At 54.9% G+C, this 21,051-nt stretch overlaps 1 protein-coding gene across 1 annotated transcript in view; it reads left to right on the top strand.

Moving 5' to 3' along the window:
* Positions 1–4,260: 4,260 nt before the first annotated feature.
* The window catches only part of LOC114106128 (pneumococcal serine-rich repeat protein), a 29,002-nt gene continuing 12,211 nt past the window's right edge, over positions 4,261–21,051 (top strand). Inside the window, exons 1-3 of the mRNA XM_071605435.1 lie at positions 4,261–4,279; positions 4,785–4,886; positions 5,729–20,335. Of these exons, the coding sequence (XP_071461536.1) occupies positions 4,261–4,279; positions 4,785–4,886; positions 5,729–20,335 (14,728 nt within the window). The remainder of the gene's footprint in view (positions 4,280–4,784; positions 4,887–5,728; positions 20,336–21,051) is intronic.

Raw genomic sequence — 21,051 nt, 5'->3', positions numbered from 1 at the left:
CCCTGGGTCCAATTCCTAGTAAAATAAATAAACAAACAAACCAAGAAAAAAAGAAAGAAAATCTGATTTGAACAATTGATTTTTTAAAAATATCATTGTAGCACAACATTTTCCCCTGCCAAATTGGTGACACTGTAGAAGGGGGGCATTTAAAAACACTTTAAATAATTCTTTGAGAACTTTTGACTATTTTTCAGAACGGGAAAGGCTTTTATTTACTCTTTTGATTTTTACATTTCGCGAATCAAAAATGTCAACATCTGACCCTTGAAAAAAGGCCAAATCTATCAAGAGAACAGTTTTAAATTTCTAGTATGTTTTCAGTATTTCCATAATTTTTACACTTTTGACTCTAGCTCTCAGCAAACAACTATGGAAAGCTAATTGACAGAAAAAATGAATACTTCCAGCTTGCAGCTCACGTTTCTTCCACTTTTCGTACGCTGCTAGGGATGATTGAACTGCGTGGGTCAATGTTCTGATTTTAGAGCAATCTTATTTGCTTTGGGGCTTAGTTTGGTTTAAAATGGATTTTACAACCTGAAAACAAAAACTTCATTACATTTTAGTTTAAATATTCATTATTGGAAGATACTGAAATTTCTGTCACATCATTCCCAGGTGGCTGGAAGGTGGTGGGTGGGTGTGGGAGGTGATGCAGGGGGGCAGCGACTGAGGCCGCACAGCCTGCAGCCATCAGTCTTGAGTGTTGTGTAAGGCGCAAGGAAGAGGGTGTGGGTGGCTGGCCCGGGATGGAGAAAGTAGCACACACTGGGTGGCTGAAATAACAAAAATGTGTTGTCTTAGGATGCAGGTGTTGGCTGAGTTAGTTTTTTCTGGGGAGAATCTATCCCATGCCTTCCTGTAGCTTCTGGTAGTTAGCCGGCCATCTTTGGCATGGCTTTTAGAGGTTTCTTCTCCTTCCCCTCTACCTCTGCTCTTCTTCTTCCTCTTCTTTCCCTTCCTGCCTTTCTTTTCTTTCTTTCCCCGCCTCCTCCATCTTTATTTCTTTCTTAAGAATAAACAAGTGCCCTGGGTAAGATGTTACACAGAATCCGAGCAGGCAGACGTCTCTGTCTTGTTCCTGATCTTGGGGGAAAGACTTCAGGCATTCACCATTAAGTATAGTGTCCACTGTAATTTTTCCCTAGTGGTTCTTTACTGGGCTGAAGGAGTTCCCTTTTATTCCTATGCTGTCCCCCTGACCAGCGCAGGCAGCTGAACTCAGATCGCTCGTGTGAATTTACAGGGACACCTCATAAAACACAGATACAATTTACAAGCTTCAGGACAGCTTCCCCGGCTCTCAGCCTCCGGTTCCCCTAAAGGGAGAGCAAGAGAAAGTCACGAGAGGCTGACAAGAGAGAGGGAGCATGTTCAGAAGTGAGCTTTTATGGGGTGGGGGACAACACTGTTCTTAGAAAGTTCTATCCATAAAAGGGCAGACGGGGTAGGATTACAAGGAAACAGGTGAGTGTAACTCAACCCTGGGGGCACACCCACAAAGAAGACCTCCTTGCTATCTGAGTGGGTCTCTGTCCAAGCCACAACAAAGACAGTGGTTGGTCAGAGCCTGGGGCATCAGGACTGAAAGGCGTGGTCATTCAGTGTGGCTCCCCACATTTGTAGTTTGCTCAAAATTTTTTCTTTTCCTGAAGTGCTGAGATTTTTGAATTGAAATGATCTTATGGTGTCTCTCTTGGAGTTTGGTAAAATCGTGAGTCATAGGACCAGGGTGTGGCTCGGGGTGGTGCGGTTGCCTAGCATGCACCAGGCTCTGGGGGTTCTATCTCCACCACCCTGACCCACGCTCACACACACACACACACACACACACACAAGTGAATCACACTGTTTGAATTTTAAAATGTTAAACCAATAGTGCATTCTTAGAACTTCACTTGGGCATGATGTGGTTTTCTTTCAGTGTGTTGTTCAACTAAATTTGCTAAAATGATGTTTAGAATTTTTTTTTTTTCATCTGGGTTCACAAAGGATATTGGTCTGTGGTTTGTTTTTCTTTTCTTGAAATTTCTATGTCTGGATTTCATGTCCCAGTGATGCTGGCCTCTAGAATAAATTCAGAATCTTTCTTTTCTTTTCGATTTTGGTCAGAGCTTGTGTAAGAATTGGTATAATTTCTTCCTTCACTACCGGATAAAATTCACCTGTTCGATGTTTGGGGTGTAGTATTTTTTATGTGGGAAGGTTTTACAACTATGGATGGCCTCAGTTTCCTTAATGAATACAGAGTTATTCAGGTAATGTACTTTCTGAGTGAGGTTTTGTGATTTGTCTTTCAGGGGATTTGTTCATTTAATTTAAGCTGTCGGATTGATTGAATAGAGGTGTTTTAAGAATTCATTTTTAGTATCTATAGAATCTGAACTCCTTGGAAGTTTTCTTCCTGTTTCTGTGTTGTCAAACTTCTCGACTCCTGGGACTTATAGTTTTGTTTGAGTTTGAACCTTGTGGGCTGTTATTTGTTCACATATTTCTTGCTTCCTTTCTGCTCTCCTTGCCTTCAGAGACTCTAGCTATTCATACACGAGGCTGCTTAAAGTTATCCCAAAGCTCAGTGATGTTCCCCCCCCCTGCTTTTTTTTTTTTTTTAAGAACTTGGGATTGAACCCAGGCCCTCGCACAGGCTAGGCAAGCACTCCACCACCGAGCCACACCCAGCCCCCTGAAGATCTTTTAAAATCTTCTGAGATTCATTTTTCTATGTGTATTTTGGACACCTAATGACTGGGCACCAGGCAGAGTGAATTTTACCTTGTAGGGTGCTGGATGTTTTTGTTTTCTTATAAATCTCCTACCCTCCTTCCAGGATGCAGTTCAGCCACTTGGAAATGGTCGGATCCTTTGGAGGTCTTGCTTTTATGATTTCTTAGGTGTGTCCAGAGACATGCCCAGCTTGCAGCCGTGTTTCCAATGATGTAAGCAAAACCATCCTGCGTACTCCCTCCAGTGCCCTAGGAATTTCTCCAGTTCGGCACTGAGCCCTGGCCCTGTGTGAGCCACACCTCATTCCTTCTAACACTATCTGATGTTATCTCCCTGGCCTTGAACATTTTCCTTATAGACATACCCTGGTCAGTGTTGGGCTTAAAACCCAAGGGAGGATGCTTGGTTGGTCTCTGGGGTTCTCTGTCCTCTCTGCTCCAGGAACTCCGTCCTATGAAGTTGACCTGCCTTGGTCTCCAAGACCCTCATCCCTGCATCTCCTCAACTCAGGGGGTCTTGCTCGCCTCCGGCTGGGTCCACTTCTCCTTGCTGCTTCCTGAAAACTCCTTCAAGCCCATAATCTGGGGCCATTGTGGGGCCATTTGTTTGCCATCTCTCAGGAATCACTGTCCCTCGGTATCTGATATTGGATGATTCATGTCTTTTGTATGCTGTTTCCTGGGAAGTGGGCGACCAGGTAGAAGGGTAAATCCAATCTTGCTACACCATCCTGGCCAGAAGCAGAAGCAAAATAATTGCCTCTATGAAGACCTTTGTTTAGTGTTGATTCTATTTCACATAGTTGGCTGATTAAATTCCTTGAAACATTTTCAATTGCCCTTATAAAATCAATGTGTTGTATTTTCTGTTTAAGGGCTTCAGTTATCTGATAAATGAACGGAAACTTCCCAATTAAGGAATTCTATAAATCCAAGAAATTAAATATGTATTTTTAAATATTTCCCAAGATCCTGAGTGTTATAGTCTGTTTTGTGTTGCTGTAACAAAATGCCCAAGACTGAGTAATTTGTGAGAGAATAGAGGTTTATTTTGGCCCATGGTTCTGGAGTATGGGAAGTCCAAGAATATGGTGCTGGTATCTGCTTGGCTTCTGGGGAGGGCCTCATGCTATTTCAATTCATGGTGAAGGGCGAGTAGGTATTGTGCAAGAGGCAAACCATGAGCCCTTCTTTATAATGACCTGCTCTTGTGGTAACTGGTTCAGTCATCTTGATAGTTAACTCAGTCCCTGTTAATCCCTCCTAATGGCCCCACCAACTTTGAACACCATTACATTAGGAATCAGATTTTGACAGGAACTTCAGAGGGCACAAATCATAGTAGTAAGTCATTCTACAAGTCTATAAATTAAAGTTCTGAGTACGGTAAGTCTTCTTTTAAATAAATGACACATTCATTTACTGACTGGCAAATTAATTTTGTTATACTGATGGATCTAAAATTACTCTGACCAGAAATAAAATCTTTAAAAAATTAAAGTAACATGTATGTATGTATATACATTAAGGCGAAATGGAAACATTTGATATTGGTACTCTTGACACTCAATAAATGGAAGTAGAATGACTATTTTTGGAAATATTTACCCACTTTTATTAGTTTTCAAGCTATATTTATTAACACAGAGTCCCTGTTGATAATCTGAAGAATGCATTCTAAATATGGTTTTATGGCTGGAAATGATATTTTCACCAAAGTCACTGAAATTTTTTTGAAATTACATTTTCCTCGTTGACAATTTGAAATTGTTGATAGACCAATTGATTCTTTTCTCCATTAAAATTCTGATCGAGAGCTAAGGAAGTACAGTAAATCCTAAGTAAGAGCACCACCCGTTCCCCCATCTTCTTGCTTGACTTCGATGGGGGACAAGGACAGGTAGGTGCCTGATTCCATGCTGGGAGGTAGTTTCCCGGGCCAGGGACCGGGCCTTGCAGGAGCAGGGATGGTAACTCAGAGGTTTTAAAGAAGGAAGGACCCAGAAACTCAAAGAAGGTGGTGGCTCCAGGAAGCAAACTGGCTTCTCTGTCTTTCAGAACTCAGCGAGAGCGGGGCTGTGTGGGATGGAGGAGGATGCCCACCCCAAGAGGACTCCCAGGACTCCCCGTGCCAGCGCCTGTTGGAAAGCAACACAGGAGGTGAGGCAAGGGTACCCTACAGATCCTGGGAAGGGGTCCCGCCTGCGAGGCACAATGAATGACACTGCCAGGTTGCCAAAGATCCGAGATTCTACGGCATCTGCCTCCTGGGAATGAGGAAAGACCCGTGAGTGGTGGAAGGGAGCCCGTCAGACAGACTGGGCAGAGGGCAATGGACAGCAGCCTAGAAAGAGAGGGCAATGGGGACAGACAGACAGGCAGAGGGGGTGCAAGCCTTCAATTCAGATCTGACAAAGAATTCCAATAAAATGACTCTATCTGAAACAGTGGCCAGGGAAGAGCTTGAACAAACAGTAATTTAGCACATTAAGATGCGGGTGCAACCTAAAGAGCCGTGTGTATTTGAAGCAATTTTAAAGACACACATCACAGTGGGAAAGCTCAAAACGCCAGGAGAGATTGAAAACCTAAACAATATGTGAAGCTTCTCTTCTTTAAAATGGTACCTCTCCCCAAAATGACTGCAGGTGCACAGATATTTGAGAAGATGAACAAAGAAACGAGGGAAAATGATGGAGTTCCAAGGAGAATCAGCACAAGGTCGGGTACATCCAATGCCAGCGAACCAACAATGACAAGGACACAGGTCCATACAAACACATCCCCAATGACTAAAGACAAGTCATCGCTCAGCACTGGGAGGGAAACAAGCATACGTGCTCAGAGCTCCACAGAAGGGACCAGTTCAACCACACGGGAGACAGGTACATTCAAAACCACGAAAAGTACAAATACATCCACACGAGAAGCCTCTCCAACCAGCCCAAATTTCAAAAATGCTGGGCCCAAAAATCTGCCCAAAACGGGGGCCTCAACTGAAGGTACTCAAAAAAGGTCTTCAGGGGCCAAAGTCCCAGCCAACACAATAGCTGTGATATCGGACTCCGACAACAGTTCTGGTTCCCCAAATACTGAGGTCACCAATGCCACCACCGATGTGAACTCACCTGCCACAACTCAGGGGCCCTATTCCTTGACCACTGTCCCAGCCAACCCCAACATTGTGACCTCTGCCTCCGCAAACAATGCTGCTTCCCCAGCTCCGGTGGCCACCACTGCCACCACCAAAGAGACATCAGCAGACAAGAATCAGGGGAACTCTGCCTCGACCACTGGCCCAGCCAGCAGCACCACAGCTTTGACCTTTGCCTCCGCCAACACTTCTGCTTCCCCAGCTCCTATGGCCACAACTTCTGCCACAAATGTGGCCCCACCTGCCACGACTCAAGGGATATTTGCCTCGACAACTGTCCCAGCCAGCACCACAGCTGAGACCTCTGCCTCCGCCACCAATTCTGTTTCCCAAACTCCTGTAGCCACCACTGCCACCACCACCGTGAACCCAACTGCCACAACTCAGGGGACCTTTGCCTCGATCACTCTCCGAACTAGCACCACAACTGAGACCTCTGCCTCTGCCACGACTTCTGCATCCCCAGCTCCTGTGGCCACCACTGCCACCACCACCGTGACCTCAACTTCCATGACTGAGGGGACCTCTCCCAAGACCACTGGCCCAGCAAGCACCACAGCTGAGACCTCTGCCTCTGCTCCCACTTCTGCTTCCCCAACTCCTGTGGCCACCACTGCCACCACCACCGTGACCTCACATGCCATGACTCAGGAGACCTCTGCCTCGACCACTGGCCCAGCCAGCACCACAGCTGAGACCTCTGCCTCTGCCACCAGTTCTGCTTCCCCAGCTCCCGTGGCCACCACTGACACCACCACCGTGACCTCCCCTGCCACAACACAGGGGAACGCTGCCTCCACCACTGACCAAGCAATCACCACAACTGCGACCTCTGCATCAGCCACCACTTCTGCTTCCCTAGCTCCTGTGGCCACCACTGCCACCACCACTGTGACCCCACCTGCCATGACTCAGGGGACATCTGCCTCGTCAACAGTCCAAGCCGTCACCACAACTGCGACCTCTGCATCGGCCACCACTTCTGCTTCCCCAGCTCCTGTGGCTACCACTGCCACCACCACTGTGACCTCACCTGCCACCACTCTGGGGACATCCTCCTCAGCTACTGTCCCAGCCACAACCACAGGTGCAACCTCTGCCTCTGCCACCACTTCTGCTTCCCCAGCTTCTGTGGCCACCACCTTGACACCTGCCACGACCCTAGGGACCTCTTCCTTGACAACTGGCCCAGTTACAACCACAGGGGTGACCTCTGCCTCTGTCACCACTTCTGCATCCCCAGCTCCTGTGGCCACCACTGCCACCACCACCGTGACCTCAACTTCCATGACTGAGGGGACCTCTCCCAAGACCACTGGCCCAGCAAGCACCACAGCTGAGACCTCTGCCTCTGCCACCACTTCTGTTTCCCAAGCTCCTGTGGCCACCACTGCCACCACCACTGTGACCCCACCTGCCACAACTCAGGGGACATCTGCCTCGAAAACAGTCCAAGCCATCACCACAACTGCGACCTCTGCATCAGCCACCACTTCTGCTTCCCTAGCTCCTGTGGCCACCACTGCCACCACCACTGTGACCCCACCTGCCATGACTCAGGGGACATCTGCCTCGTCAACAGTCCAAGCCGTCACCACAACTGCGACCTCTGCATCGGCCACCACTTCTGCTTCCCCAGCTCCTGTGGCCACCACTGCCACCACCACTGTGACCTCACCTGCCACCACTCTGGGGACATCCTCCTCAGCTACTGTCCCAGCCACAACCACAGGTGCAACCTCTGCCTCTGCCACCACTTCTGCTTCCCCAGCTTCTGTGGCCACCACCTTGACACCTGCCACGACCCTAGGGACCTCTTCCTTGACAACTGGCCCAGTTACAACCACAGGGGTGACCTCTGCCTCTGTCACCACTTCTGCATCCCCAGCTCCTGTGGCCACCACTGCCACCACCACCGTGACCTCAACTTCCATGACTGAGGGGACCTCTCCCAAGACCACTGTCCCAGCAAGCACCACAGCTGAGACCTCTGCCTCTGCCACCACTTCTGTTTCCCAAGCTCCTGTGGCCACCACTGCCACCACCACTGTGACCCCACCTGCCACAACTCAGGGGACATCTGCCTCGAAAACAGTCCAAGCCATCACCACAACTGCGACCTCTGCATCAGCCACCACTTCTGCTTCCCTAGCTCCTGTGGCCACCACTGCCACCACCACTGTGACCCCACCTGCCATGACTCAGGGGACATCTGCCTCGTCAACAGTCCAAGCCGTCACCACAACTGCGACCTCTGCATCGGCCACCACTTCTGCTTCCCCAGCTCCTGTGGCCACCACTGCCACCACCACTGTGACCTCACCTGCCACCACTCTGGGGACATCCTCCTCAGCTACTGTCCCAGCCACAACCACAGGTGCAACCTCTGCCTCTGCCACCACTTCTGCTTCCCCAGCTTCTGTGGCCACCACCTTGACACCTGCCACGACCCTAGGGACCTCTTCCTTGACAACTGGCCCAGTTACAACCACAGGGGTGACCTCTGCCTCTGTCACCACTTCTGCATCCCCAGCTCCTGTGGCCACCACTGCCACCACCACCGTGACCTCAACTTCCATGACTGAGGGGACCTCTCCCAAGACCACTGGCCCAGCAAGCACCACAGCTGAGACCTCTGCCTCTGCCACCACTTCTGTTTCCCAAGCTCCTGTGGCCACCACTGCCACCACCACTGTGACCCCACCTGCCACAACTCAGGGGACATCTGCCTCGAAAACAGTCCAAGCCATCACCACAACTGCGACCTCTGCATCAGCCACCAATTCTGCTTCCCAAGCTCCTGTGGCCACCACTGACACCACCACCGTGACCTCCCCTGCCACAACACAGGGGAACGCTGCCTCCACCACTGACCAAGCAATCACCACAACTGCGACCTCTGCATCAGCCACCACTTCTGCTTCCCTAGCTCCTGTGGCCACCACTGCCACCACCACTGTGACCCCACCTGCCATGACTCAGGGGACATCTGCCTCGTCAACAGTCCAAGCCGTCACCACAACTGCGACCTCTGCATCGGCCACCACTTCTGCTTCCCCAGCTCCTGTGGCTACCACTGCCACCACCACTGTGACCTCACCTGCCACCACTCTGGGGACATCCTCCTCAGCTACTGTCCCAGCCACAACCACAGGTGCAACCTCTGCCTCTGCCACCACTTCTGCTTCCCCAGCTTCTGTGGCCACCACCTTGACACCTGCCACGACCCTAGGGACCTCTTCCTTGACAACTGGCCCAGTTACAACCACAGGGGTGACCTCTGCCTCTGTCACCACTTCTGCATCCCCAGCTCCTGTGGCCACCACTACCACCACCACCGTGACCTCAACTTCCATGACTGAGGGGACCTCTCCCAAGACCACTGGCCCAGCAAGCACCACAGCTGAGACCTCTGCCTCTGCCACCACTTCTGTTTCCCAAGCTCCTGTGGCCACCACTGCCACCACCACTGTGACCCCACCTGCCACAACTCAGGGGACATCTGCCTCGAAAACAGTCCAAGCCATCACCACAACTGCGACCTCTGCATCAGCCACCACTTCTGCTTCCCTAGCTCCTGTGGCCACCACTGCCACCACCACTGTGACCCCACCTGCCATGACTCAGGGGACATCTGCCTCGTCAACAGTCCAAGCCGTCACCACAACTGCGACCTCTGCATCGGCCACCACTTCTGCTTCCCCAGCTCCTGTGGCCACCACTGCCACCACCACTGTGACCTCACCTGCCACCACTCTGGGGACATCCTCCTCAGCTACTGTCCCAGCCACAACCACAGGTGCAACCTCTGCCTCTGCCACCACTTCTGCTTCCCCAGCTTCTGTGGCCACCACCTTGACACCTGCCACGACCCTAGGGACCTCTTCCTTGACAACTGGCCCAGTTACAACCACAGGGGTGACCTCTGCCTCTGTCACCACTTCTGCATCCCCAGCTCCTGTGGCCACCACTGCCACCACCACCGTGAACTCAACTTCCATGACTGAGGGGACCTCTCCCAAGACCACTGTCCCAGCAAGCACCACAGCTGAGACCTCTGCCTCTGCCACCACTTCTGTTTCCCAAGCTCCTGTGGCCACCACTGCCACCACCACTGTGACCCCACCTGCCACAACTCAGGGGACATCTGCCTCGTCCACAGTCCAAGCCCTTACCACAACTGCGACCTCTGCATCAGCCACCAGTTCTGCTTCCCCAGCTCCTGTGGCCACCACTGACACCACCACCGTGACCTCCCCTGCCACAACACAGGGGAACGCTGCCTCCACCACTGACCAAGCAATCACCACAACTGCGACCTCTGCATCAGCCACCACTTCTGCTTCCCTAGCTCCTGTGGCCACCACTGCCACCACCACTGTGACCCCACCTGCCATGACTCAGGGGACATCTGCCTCGTCAACAGTCCAAGCCGTCACCACAACTGCGACCTCTGCATCGGCCACCACTTCTGCATCCCCAGCTCCTGTGGCCACCACTGCCACCACCACCGTGACCTCAACTTCCATGACTGAGGGGACCTCTCCCAAGACCACTGTCCCAGCAAGCACCACAGCTGAGACCTCTGCCTCTGCCACCACTTCTGCTTCCCCAACTCCTGTGACCCCACCTGCCACAACTCAGGGGACATCTGCCTCGTCCACAGTCCAAGCCCTTACCACAACTGCGACCTCTGCATCAGCCACCAGTTCTGCTTCCCCAGCTCCCGTGGCCACCACTGACACCACCACCGTGACCTCCCCTGCCACAACACAGGGGAACGCTGCCTCCACCACTGACCAAGCAATCACCACAACTGCGACCTCTGCATCAGCCACCACTTCTGCTTCCCTAGCTCCTGTGGCCACCACTGCCACCACCACTGTGACCCCACCTGCCATGACTCAGGGGACATCTGCCTCGTCAACAGTCCAAGCCGTCACCACAACTGCGACCTCTGCATCGGCCACCACTTCTGCTTCCCCAGCTCCTGTGGCCACCACTGCCACCACCACTGTGACCTCACCTGCCACCACTCTGGGGACATCCTCCTCAGCTACTGTCCCAGCCACAACCACAGGTGCAACCTCTGCCTCTGCCACCACTTCTGCTTCCCCAGCTTCTGTGGCCACCACCTTGACACCTGCCACGACCCTAGGGACCTCTTCCTTGACAACTGGCCCAGTTACAACCACAGGGGTGACCTCTGCCTCTGTCACCACTTCTGCATCCCCAGCTCCTGTGGCCACCACTGCCACCACCACCGTGACCTCAACTTCCATGACTGAGGGGACCTCTCCCAAGACCACTGGCCCAGCAAGCACCACAGCTGAGACCTCTGCCTCTGCCACCACTTCTGTTTCCCAAGCTCCTGTGGCCACCACTGCCACCACCACTGTGACCCCACCTGCCACAACTCAGGGGACATCTGCCTCAAAAACAGTCCAAGCCATCACCACAACTGCGACCTCTGCATCAGCCACCACTTCTGCTTCCCTAGCTCCTGTGGCCACCACTGCCACCACCACTGTGACCCCACCTGCCATGACTCAGGGGACATCTGCCTCGTCAACAGTCCAAGCCGTCACCACAACTGCGACCTCTGCATCGGCCACCACTTCTGCATCCCCAGCTCCTGTGGCCACCACTGCCACCACCACCGTGACCTCAACTTCCATGACTGAGGGGACCTCTCCCAAGACCACTGTCCCAGCAAGCACCACAGCTGAGACCTCTGCCTCTGCCACCACTTCTGCTTCCCCAACTCCTGTGACCCCACCTGCCACAACTCAGGGGACATCTGCCTCGTCCACAGTCCAAGCCCTTACCACAACTGCGACCTCTGCATCAGCCACCAGTTCTGCTTCCCCAGCTCCCGTGGCCACCACTGACACCACCACCGTGACCTCCCCTGCCACAACACAGGGGAACGCTGCCTCCACCACTGACCAAGCAATCACCACAACTGCGACCTCTGCATCAGCCACCACTTCTGCTTCCCTAGCTCCTGTGGCCACCACTGCCACCACCACTGTGACCCCACCTGCCATGACTCAGGGGACATCTGCCTCGTCAACAGTCCAAGCCGTCACCACAACTGCGACCTCTGCATCGGCCACCACTTCTGCTTCCCCAGCTCCTGTGGCTACCACTGCCACCACCACTGTGACCTCACCTGCCACCACTCTGGGGACATCCTCCTCAGCTACTGTCCCAGCCACAACCACAGGTGCAACCTCTGCCTCTGCCACCACTTCTGCTTCCCCAGCTTCTGTGGCCACCACCTTGACACCTGCCACGACCCTAGGGACCTCTTCCTTGACAACTGGCCCAGTTACAACCACAGGAGTGACCTCTGCCTCTGTCACCACTTCTGCATCCCCAGCTCCTGTGGCCACCACTGCCACCACCACCGTGACCTCAACTTCCATGACTGAGGGGACCTCTCCCAAGACCACTGGCCCAGCAAGCACCACAGCTGAGACCTCTGCCTCTGCCACCACTTCTGTTTCCCAAGCTCCTGTGGCCACCACTGCCACCACCACTGTGACCCCACCTGCCACAACTCAGGGGACATCTGCCTCGAAAACAGTCCAAGCCATCACCACAACTGCGACCTCTGCATCAGCAACCACTTCTGCTTCCCTAGCTCCTGTGGCCACCACTGCCACCACCACTGTGACCCCACCTGCCATGACTCAGGGGACATCTGCCTCGTCAACAGTCCAAGCCGTCACCACAACTGCGACCTCTGCATCGGCCACCACTTCTGCTTCCCCAGCTCCTGTGGCTACCACTGCCACCACCACTGTGACCTCCCCTGCCATGACTCAGGGGACCTCTGCCTCGACCACTCTCCCAGCAAGCACCACAGCTGAGACCTCTGCCTCTGCCACCACTTCTGCTTCCCCAACTCCTGTGGCCACCACTGCCACCACCACTGTGACCTCACCTGCCACCACTCAGGGTACCTCCACCTCGGGCACTGTCCCAGTCAGTACCTCAGCTGTGACCTCTGCCTCCGCCACCACTTCTGCTTCCCCAACTCTTGAGACCACCACTGCCACCACCACTGTGACCTCACCTGCCACGACGCACCAGCCCTCCTCCGCAGCCACCATCCCAGCCAGTACCACAGGTGTGACTTCTACCTCCGCCAGCAGTCCTGTGGCCACCACTGCAACCACCACCGTGACGTCACCTGGCATGACTCAGGGGACCTCCTCCTCGGCCACTGTCCCAGCCAGCACCACAGGGATCACCTCTGCCTCTGTCACCACTGCTGCTTCCCCAACTCCTGAGGCCACCGCTGCCACAACCACCATGACCTCAGCTGCCACAACTCTGGGAATCTCTTCTTTGTCCACTGTCCCAGCCACAACCACAGGGGTGACCTCTGCCTTTGCCACCACTTCTGCTTCCCCAACTCCTGAGGCCACCACTGCCACCACCACTGTGACCTCACCTGGAACGACTCAGGGGACGTCCTCCTCGGCAACTGTCCCAGCCACAACCACAGGAGTGACCTCTGCCTCCGCCACCACTTCTGCTTCCCCAACTCCTGAGGCCACCACTGCCACCACCATTGTGACCTCACCTGCCACAACTCAGGGGACCTCCACCTCCGGCACTGTCCCAGTCAGCACCACAGCTGTGACCTCTGCCTTCGCCACCACTTCTGCTTCCCCAACTCTTGAGGCCACCACTCCCACCACCACTGTGACCTCACCTGCCACGACGCAAGGGCCCTCTTCCGCAGCCACCATCCCAGCCAGTACCACAGGTGTGACTTCTACCTCCGCCAGCAGTCCTGTGGCCACCACTGCAACCACCACTGTGACCTCACCTGGATCGTCTCAGGGGACGTCCTCCTCGGCAACTGTCCCAGCCACAACCACAGGGTTGACCTCTGCCTTTGCCACAACTTCTTCTTCCCCAACTCCTGAGGCCACCACTGCCACCACCACCGTGACATCACCTGGAATGACTCAGGCGACCTCCCCCTCAGCCACTATCCCAGTCACAACCATAGGAGTGACCTCCTCCTCCGCCACCACTTCTTCTTCCCCCACTCCTGACGCCATCACTGCCACCACCAGTGTGACCTCACCTGCCTCGAATCAGGGGACCTCTTCCACAGCCACTCTCCCAGCCACTACCACACGGGTGACCTCTGTCTTCCCCACGACTTCTGTTTCCCCAACTGCTGAGGCTACCACTTCCACCACCACCGTGACCACACCTGTAACGACTCTGGGGACCTCTTCTTTGTCCACTGTCCCAGCCAGCACTTCAGGAGTGACCTCTGCCTCGCCCACGACTTCTGCTTCCCCAACTTCTGAGGCCACCACTGCCACCACCACTGTGACCACACCTGTAACGATTCAGGGGACCTCTTCCGCAGCCACTGTCCCAGCCAGTACCTCAGGGGTGACTTCTACCTCCGCCAGCACTCCTGTAGCCACCACTGCCACCACCACTGTGACCTCACATGGAACGACTCAGGGGACGTCCTCCTCGGCAACTGTCCCAGCCACAACCACAGGAGTGACCTCTGCCTCCGCCACCACGTCTGCTTCCCCAACTCCTGAGGCCACCACCACCGTGACCCCACCTGCCACCACTCAGGGGACCTCCACCTCGGGCACTGTCCCAGTCAGTACCACAGCTGTGACCTCTGCCTCTGCCACCACTTCTGCTTCCCCAACTCTTGAGGCCACCACTCCCACCACCACTGTGACCTCACATGCCTCGACGCAAGGGCCCTCTTCTGAAGCCACCGTCCCAGCCAGTACCACAGGTGTGACTTCTACCTCCGCGAACAGTCCTGTGGCCACCACAGCCACCACCACCATGACGTCACCTGGCATGACTCAGGGGACCTCCTCCTCGGCCACTGTCCCAGCTAGCACCACAGGGATGACCTCTCCCTCTGCCACCACTTCTGCTTCCCCAATTCCTGAGGCCACCACTGCCACCACCAGCAAGACCTCAGCTGCCACAACTCTGGGGACCTCTTCTTTGTCCACTGTCCCAGGCACAACCACAGGAGTGACCTCTGCCACCTCCACCACTTCTGCTTCCCCAAGTCCTGAGGCCACCACTGCCACCACCACCGTGGCATCACCTGCCACCACTCAGGGGACCTCCACCTCGGGCACTGTCCCAGTCAGCATCACAGCTGTGACCTCTGCCTCTGCCACCACTTCTGCTTCCCCAACTCTTGAAGCCACCACTCCCACCACCACTGTGACCTCACATGCCTCGACGCAAGGGCCCTCTTCCGCAGCCACCATCCCAGCCAGTACCACAGGTGTGACTTCTACCTCCTCCAGCAGTCCTGTGGCCACCACTGCCACCACCACCGTGACGTCACCTGGAACGACTCAGGGGACGTCCTCCTCGGCAACTTTCCCAGCCACAACCAAAGGAGTGACCTCTGCCACCTCCACCACTTCTGCTTCCCCAACTCCTGAGGCCACCACCACTGTGACCTCACCTGCCACCCCTCAGGGTACCTCCACCTCGGGCACTGTCCCAGTCAGTACCTCAGCTGTGATCTCTGCCTCCGCCACCACTTCTGCTTCCCCAAATCTTGAGACCACCACTCTCACCACCACTGTGACCTCACCTGCCACGACGCAAGGGCCCTCTTCCGCAGCCACCATCCCAGCCAGTACCACAGGTGTGACTTCTACCTCCGCGAGCAGTCCTGTGGCCACCACTGCCACCACCACTGTGACCTCACCTGGATCGTCTCAGTGGACGTCCTCCTCGGCAACTGTCCCAGCCACAACCACAGGGTTGACCTCTGCCTCCACCACCACTTCTGCTTCTTCCACTCCTGAGGCCACCACTGCCACCACCACCGTAACCTCACCTGGAACCCCTCAGGGGACCTCTTCCTCGACCACTGTCCCAGCCAGCACCACAGGGATGACCTCTGCCTCTGCCACCACTTCTGCTGCCCCCACTCCTGAGGCCACGACTGCCACAACCACCATGACCTCCCCTGCCACAACTCTGGGGACCTCTTCTTTGTCCACTGTCCCAGCCACAACCACAGGGTTGACCTCTGCCCTTTCCACACCTTCTTCTTCCCCAACTCCTGAGGCCACCACGGCCACCATCACCGTGACCTCACCTGGAATGACTCAGGGGACCTCTTCCGCATCCACTGTCCCAGCCAGTACCACAGGGGTGACTTCTACCTCCGCCAGCACTCCTGTGGCCACCACTGCCACCACCACTGTGACCTCACCTGGATCGTCTCAGGGGACGTCCTCCTCGGCAACTGTCCCAGCCACGACCACAGGAGTGACCTCTGCCTCCGCCAACACTTCTGCTTCCCCAACTCCTGAGGCTACCACTGCCACAACCACCATGACCTCACCTGCCACCACTCAGGGGACCTCCACCTCGGGCACTGTCCCAGTCAGCACCACAGCTGTGACCTCTGCCTCCGCCACCACTTCTGCTTCCCCAACTCTTGAGGCCACCACTCCCACCACCACTGTGACCTCACCTGCCACAACTCTGGGGACCTCTTCTTTGTCCACTGTCCCAGCCACAACCACAGGGTTGACCTCTGCCCTTTCTACAACTTCTTCTTCCCCAACTCCTGAGGCCACCACTGCCACCACCACTGTGACCACACCTGTAACGATTCAGGGGACCTCTTCCGCAGCCACTGTCCCAGCCAGCACCACAGGGATGACCTCTGCCTCTGACACCACTTCTGCTTCCTCCACTCCTGAGGCCACCACTGCCACAACCACCAAGACCTCCCCTGCCACAACTCTGAGGACCACTTCTTTGTCCACTGTCCCAGCCACAACCACAGGGTTGACCTCTGCCCTTTCCACACCTTCTTCTTCCCCAACTCCTGAGGCCAACACTGCCACCACCACCGTGACCCCACCTGTAACGATTCAGGGGACCTCCTCCGCAGCCACTGTCCCAGCCAGTACCACAGGGGTGACTTCTACCTCTGCCAGCACTCCTGAAGCCAGCACTGCCACCACCACTGTGACCTCACCTGGAACGACTCAGGGGACGTCCTCCTCGGCAACTGTCCCAGCCACAACCACAGGAGTGACCTCTGCCTCCGCCACCACTTCTGCTTCCCCAACTCCTGAGGCCACCACCACTGTGACCTCACCTGACACCCCTCAGGGTACCTCCACCTCGGGCACTGTCCCAGTCAGTACCTCAGCTGTGACCTCTGCCTCCGCCACCACTTCTGCTTCCCCAACTCTTGAGGCCACCACTCCCACCATCACTGTGACCTCACCTGCCACAACGCAAGGGCCCTCTTCCGCAGCCACCGTCCCAGCCAGTACCACAGGTGTGACTTCTACCTCCGCCAGCAGTCCTGTGGCCACTACTTCCACTACCACCGTGACGTCACCTGGCACGACTCAGGGGACCTCCTCCTCGACCACTGTCCCAGCCAGCACCACAGGGATGACCTCTGCCTCTGCCACCACTTCTGCTTCCCCCACTTCTGAGGCCACCACTGCCACAACCACCAAGACCTCCCCTGCCACAACTCTGGGGACCACTTCTTTGTCCACTGTCCCAGCCACAACCACAGGGTTGACCTCTGCCCTTTCTACAACTTCTTCTTCCCCAACTCCTGAGGCCACCACTGCCACCACCACCGTGACCTCACCTGTAACGATTCAGGGGACATCTTCCGCATCCACTGTCCCAGCCAGTACCACATGGGTGACTTCTACCTCCGCCAGCACTCCTGTGGCCACCACTGCCACCACCACTGTGACCTCACCTGGAACGACTCAGGGGATGTCCTCCTTGGCAACTGTCCCAGCCACAACCACAGGAGTGACCTCTGCCTCCGCCACCACTTCTGCTTCCACAACTCCTGAGGCCACCACCACCGTGACCTCTCCTGCCACCACTCAGCGGACCTCCACCTCGGGCACTGTCCCAGTCAGCACCACAGCTGTGACCTCTGCCTCCGCCACCACTTCTGCTTCCCCAACTCTTGAGTCCACCACTCCCTCCACCACTGTGACCTCACCTGCCACAACGCAAGGGCCCTCTTCCGCAGCCACCATCCCAGCCAGTACCACAGGTGTGACTTCTACCTCCTCCAGCAGTCCTGTGGCCACCACTGCCACCACCACCGTGACGTCACCTGGCACGACTCAGGGGACGTCCTCCTCGGCCACTGTCCCAGCCACCACCACAGGAATGACCTCTGCCTCCGCCACCACTGCTGCTTCCCCAACTCCTGAGGTAACCACTGTCACCACCTCCGTGACCTCACCTGGAACCTCTCAGGGGACCTCTTCCTCGACCACTGTCCCAGCCAACACCACAGGGATGACCTCTGCTTCTGCCACCACTTCTACTTCTGCCACTCCTGAGGCCACCACTGCCACAACCACCATGACCTCACCTGCCACAACTCTGGGGACCTCTTCTTTGTCCACTGTCCCAGCCACAACCACAGGGTTGACCTCTGCCCTTTCCACACCTTCTTCTTCCCCAACTCCTGAGGCCAACACTGCCACCACCACCGTGACCTCACCTGTAACGATTCAGGGGACCTCCTCCGCAGCCACTGTCCCAGCCAGTACCACAGGGGTGACTTCTACCTCTGCCAGCACTCCTGAAGCCAGCACTGCCACCACCACTGTGACCTCACCTGGAACGACTCAGGGGACGTCCTCCTCGGCAACTGTCCCAGCCACAACCACAGGAGTGACCTCTGCCTCCGCCACCACTTCTGCTTCCCCAACTCCTGAGGCCACCACCACTGTGACCTCACCTGACACCCCTCAGGGTACCTCCACCTCGGGCACTGTCCCAGTCAGTACCTCAGCTGTGACCTCTGCCTCCGCCACCACTTCTGCTTCCCCAACTCTTGAGGCCACCACTCCCACCATCACTGTGACCTCACCTGCCACAACGCAAGGGCCCTCTTCCGCAGCCACCGTCCCAGCCAGTACCACAGGTGTGACTTCTACCTCCGCCAGCAGTCCTGTGGCCACTACTTCCACTACCACCGTGACGTCACCTGGCACGACTCAGGGGACCTCCTCCTCGACCACTGTCCCAGCCAGCACCACAGGGATGACCTCTGCCTCTGCCACCACTTCTGCTTCCCCCACTTCTGAGGCCACCACTGCCACAACCACCAAGACCTCCCCTGCCACAACTCTGGGGACCACTTCTTTGTCCACTGTCCCAGCCACAACCACAGGGTTGACCTCTGCCCTTTCTACAACTTCTTCTTCCCCAACTCCTGAGGCCACCACTGCCACCACCACCGTGACCTCACCTGTAACGATTCAGGGGACATCTTCCGCATCCACTGTCCCAGCCAGTACCACAGGTGTGACTTCTACCTCCTCCAGCAGTCCTGTGGCCACCACTGCCACCACCACCGTGACGTCACCTGGCACGACTCAGGGGACGTCCTCCTCGGCCACTGTCCCAGCCACCACCACAGGAATGACCTCTGCCTCCGCCACCACTTCTGCTTCCCCAACTCCTGAGGTAACCACTGTCACCACCTCCGTGACCTCACCTGGAACCTCTCAGGGGACCTCTTCCTCGACCACTGTCCCAGCCAACACCACAGGGATGACCTCTGCTTCTGCCACCACTTCTACTTCTGCCACTCCTGAGGCCACCACTGCCACAACCACCATGACCTCACCTGCCACAACTCTGGGGACCTCTTCTTTGTCCACTGTCCCAGCCACAACCACAGGGTTGACCTCTGCCTTTTCCACAACTTCTTCTTCCCCAACTTTTGAGGCCACCACTGCCACCACCACCGTGACCCCACCTGCCACCACTCAGGGGACCTCCACCTCGGGTTCTGTCCCAGTCAGCACCACTGCTGTGACCTCTGCCTCTGCCACCACTTCTGCTTCCCCAACTCTTGAGGCCACCACTCCCACCACCACTGTGACCTCACCTGCCACAATGCAAGGGCCCTCTTTCGCATCCACCGTCCCAGCCAGTACCACAGGTGTGACTTCTCCCTCCGCCAGCAGTCCTGTGGCCACCACTGCCACTACCACCGTGACGTCACCTGGCACGACTCAGGGGACCTCGTCCTCTGCCACTGTCCCAGCCACCAACTCTGCCTCCGCCACCACTTCTGCATCCCCAACTCCTGAGGCCACCACTGCCACCACCACCGTGACCTCCCCTGCCACGACTCAGGGGACCTCTGCCTCGACCAGTGTCCCAGCCAGCACCACCACCGTGGCCTCTCCTGCCTGGACTCAGGGCACCTCTTCCTCCACCTCTTCGTACCCTGTTCTGGGAACCACTACCATTGCTAGTGCAAATTCGAGCCCCAGCATCGTCACCACCATGCCATCGCCCACATCCTCTTCTCCCTCTACCACTTCTAGGGTTACATCTACAACCACTTCAACTACCACCTCCATTGTTCCTAGCACAAGTGGTAAGTAATTTCTCATTTTTATTTTGTAAATTTTCTTTTTTTAAAGATTTCTCTTCATTTTTTGCATCGTATACTTTCATATTTCATTTACTCTTTTTATATTTTCCCTTTTAACATTTTAACTTTTTACCTTATTATGTCCATTTGTTTTCTGTTTTGTTTCTCAATATTTTAATGCTCCTTCATCATAGTAAATTTGAACTCTCAGTTGTTTGTGCATGTGCATGAGATTTAATCTTCATGAGCTTGATGCCATTAGTTTTTATGTGTATGTTTGGCATCCTTTTCTCTCTCCACATTAACTCTCATTTTTGTCTTTCTTCTCTAGAGAAGGTATACTGTCTTTTATTCATTTTTAACTCTACCTTCATGACCTTGAGGTATTGTCTCTCTTTATGTTGTAACTTTTTCTGACTGCGGATCTTGGACTTGTCTCTGTTTATTCTGCTTTTGGTGTGATATCTGCCCACACATTTTCTCTTAGAATGTCATGGCCCATTTATTTACTATGTATATTATATAATGTAAGACTTTATATATTTTTTCCAGATGAGCAAAGGATATTTGTCCTTAATTAAATAAAATACAGTTATTATAACACTTGAGTACATTCCTTGAGCTAGATTTCTCCTGGGCCTTCTCATATATTTATGATCTGTTTCCTGCAGTATTTGCCCAATCCATGTTTAACTCATAAAAATAAAAGGATGTTCTTC

The sequence above is a fragment of the Marmota flaviventris genome, chromosome 19 (assembly GCF_047511675.1).
Source record: "Marmota flaviventris isolate mMarFla1 chromosome 19, mMarFla1.hap1, whole genome shotgun sequence".
NCBI classification, from domain to species: Eukaryota; Metazoa; Chordata; class Mammalia; order Rodentia; family Sciuridae; genus Marmota; species Marmota flaviventris.
This window is presented reverse-complemented; position numbering and strand designations above follow the sequence as displayed.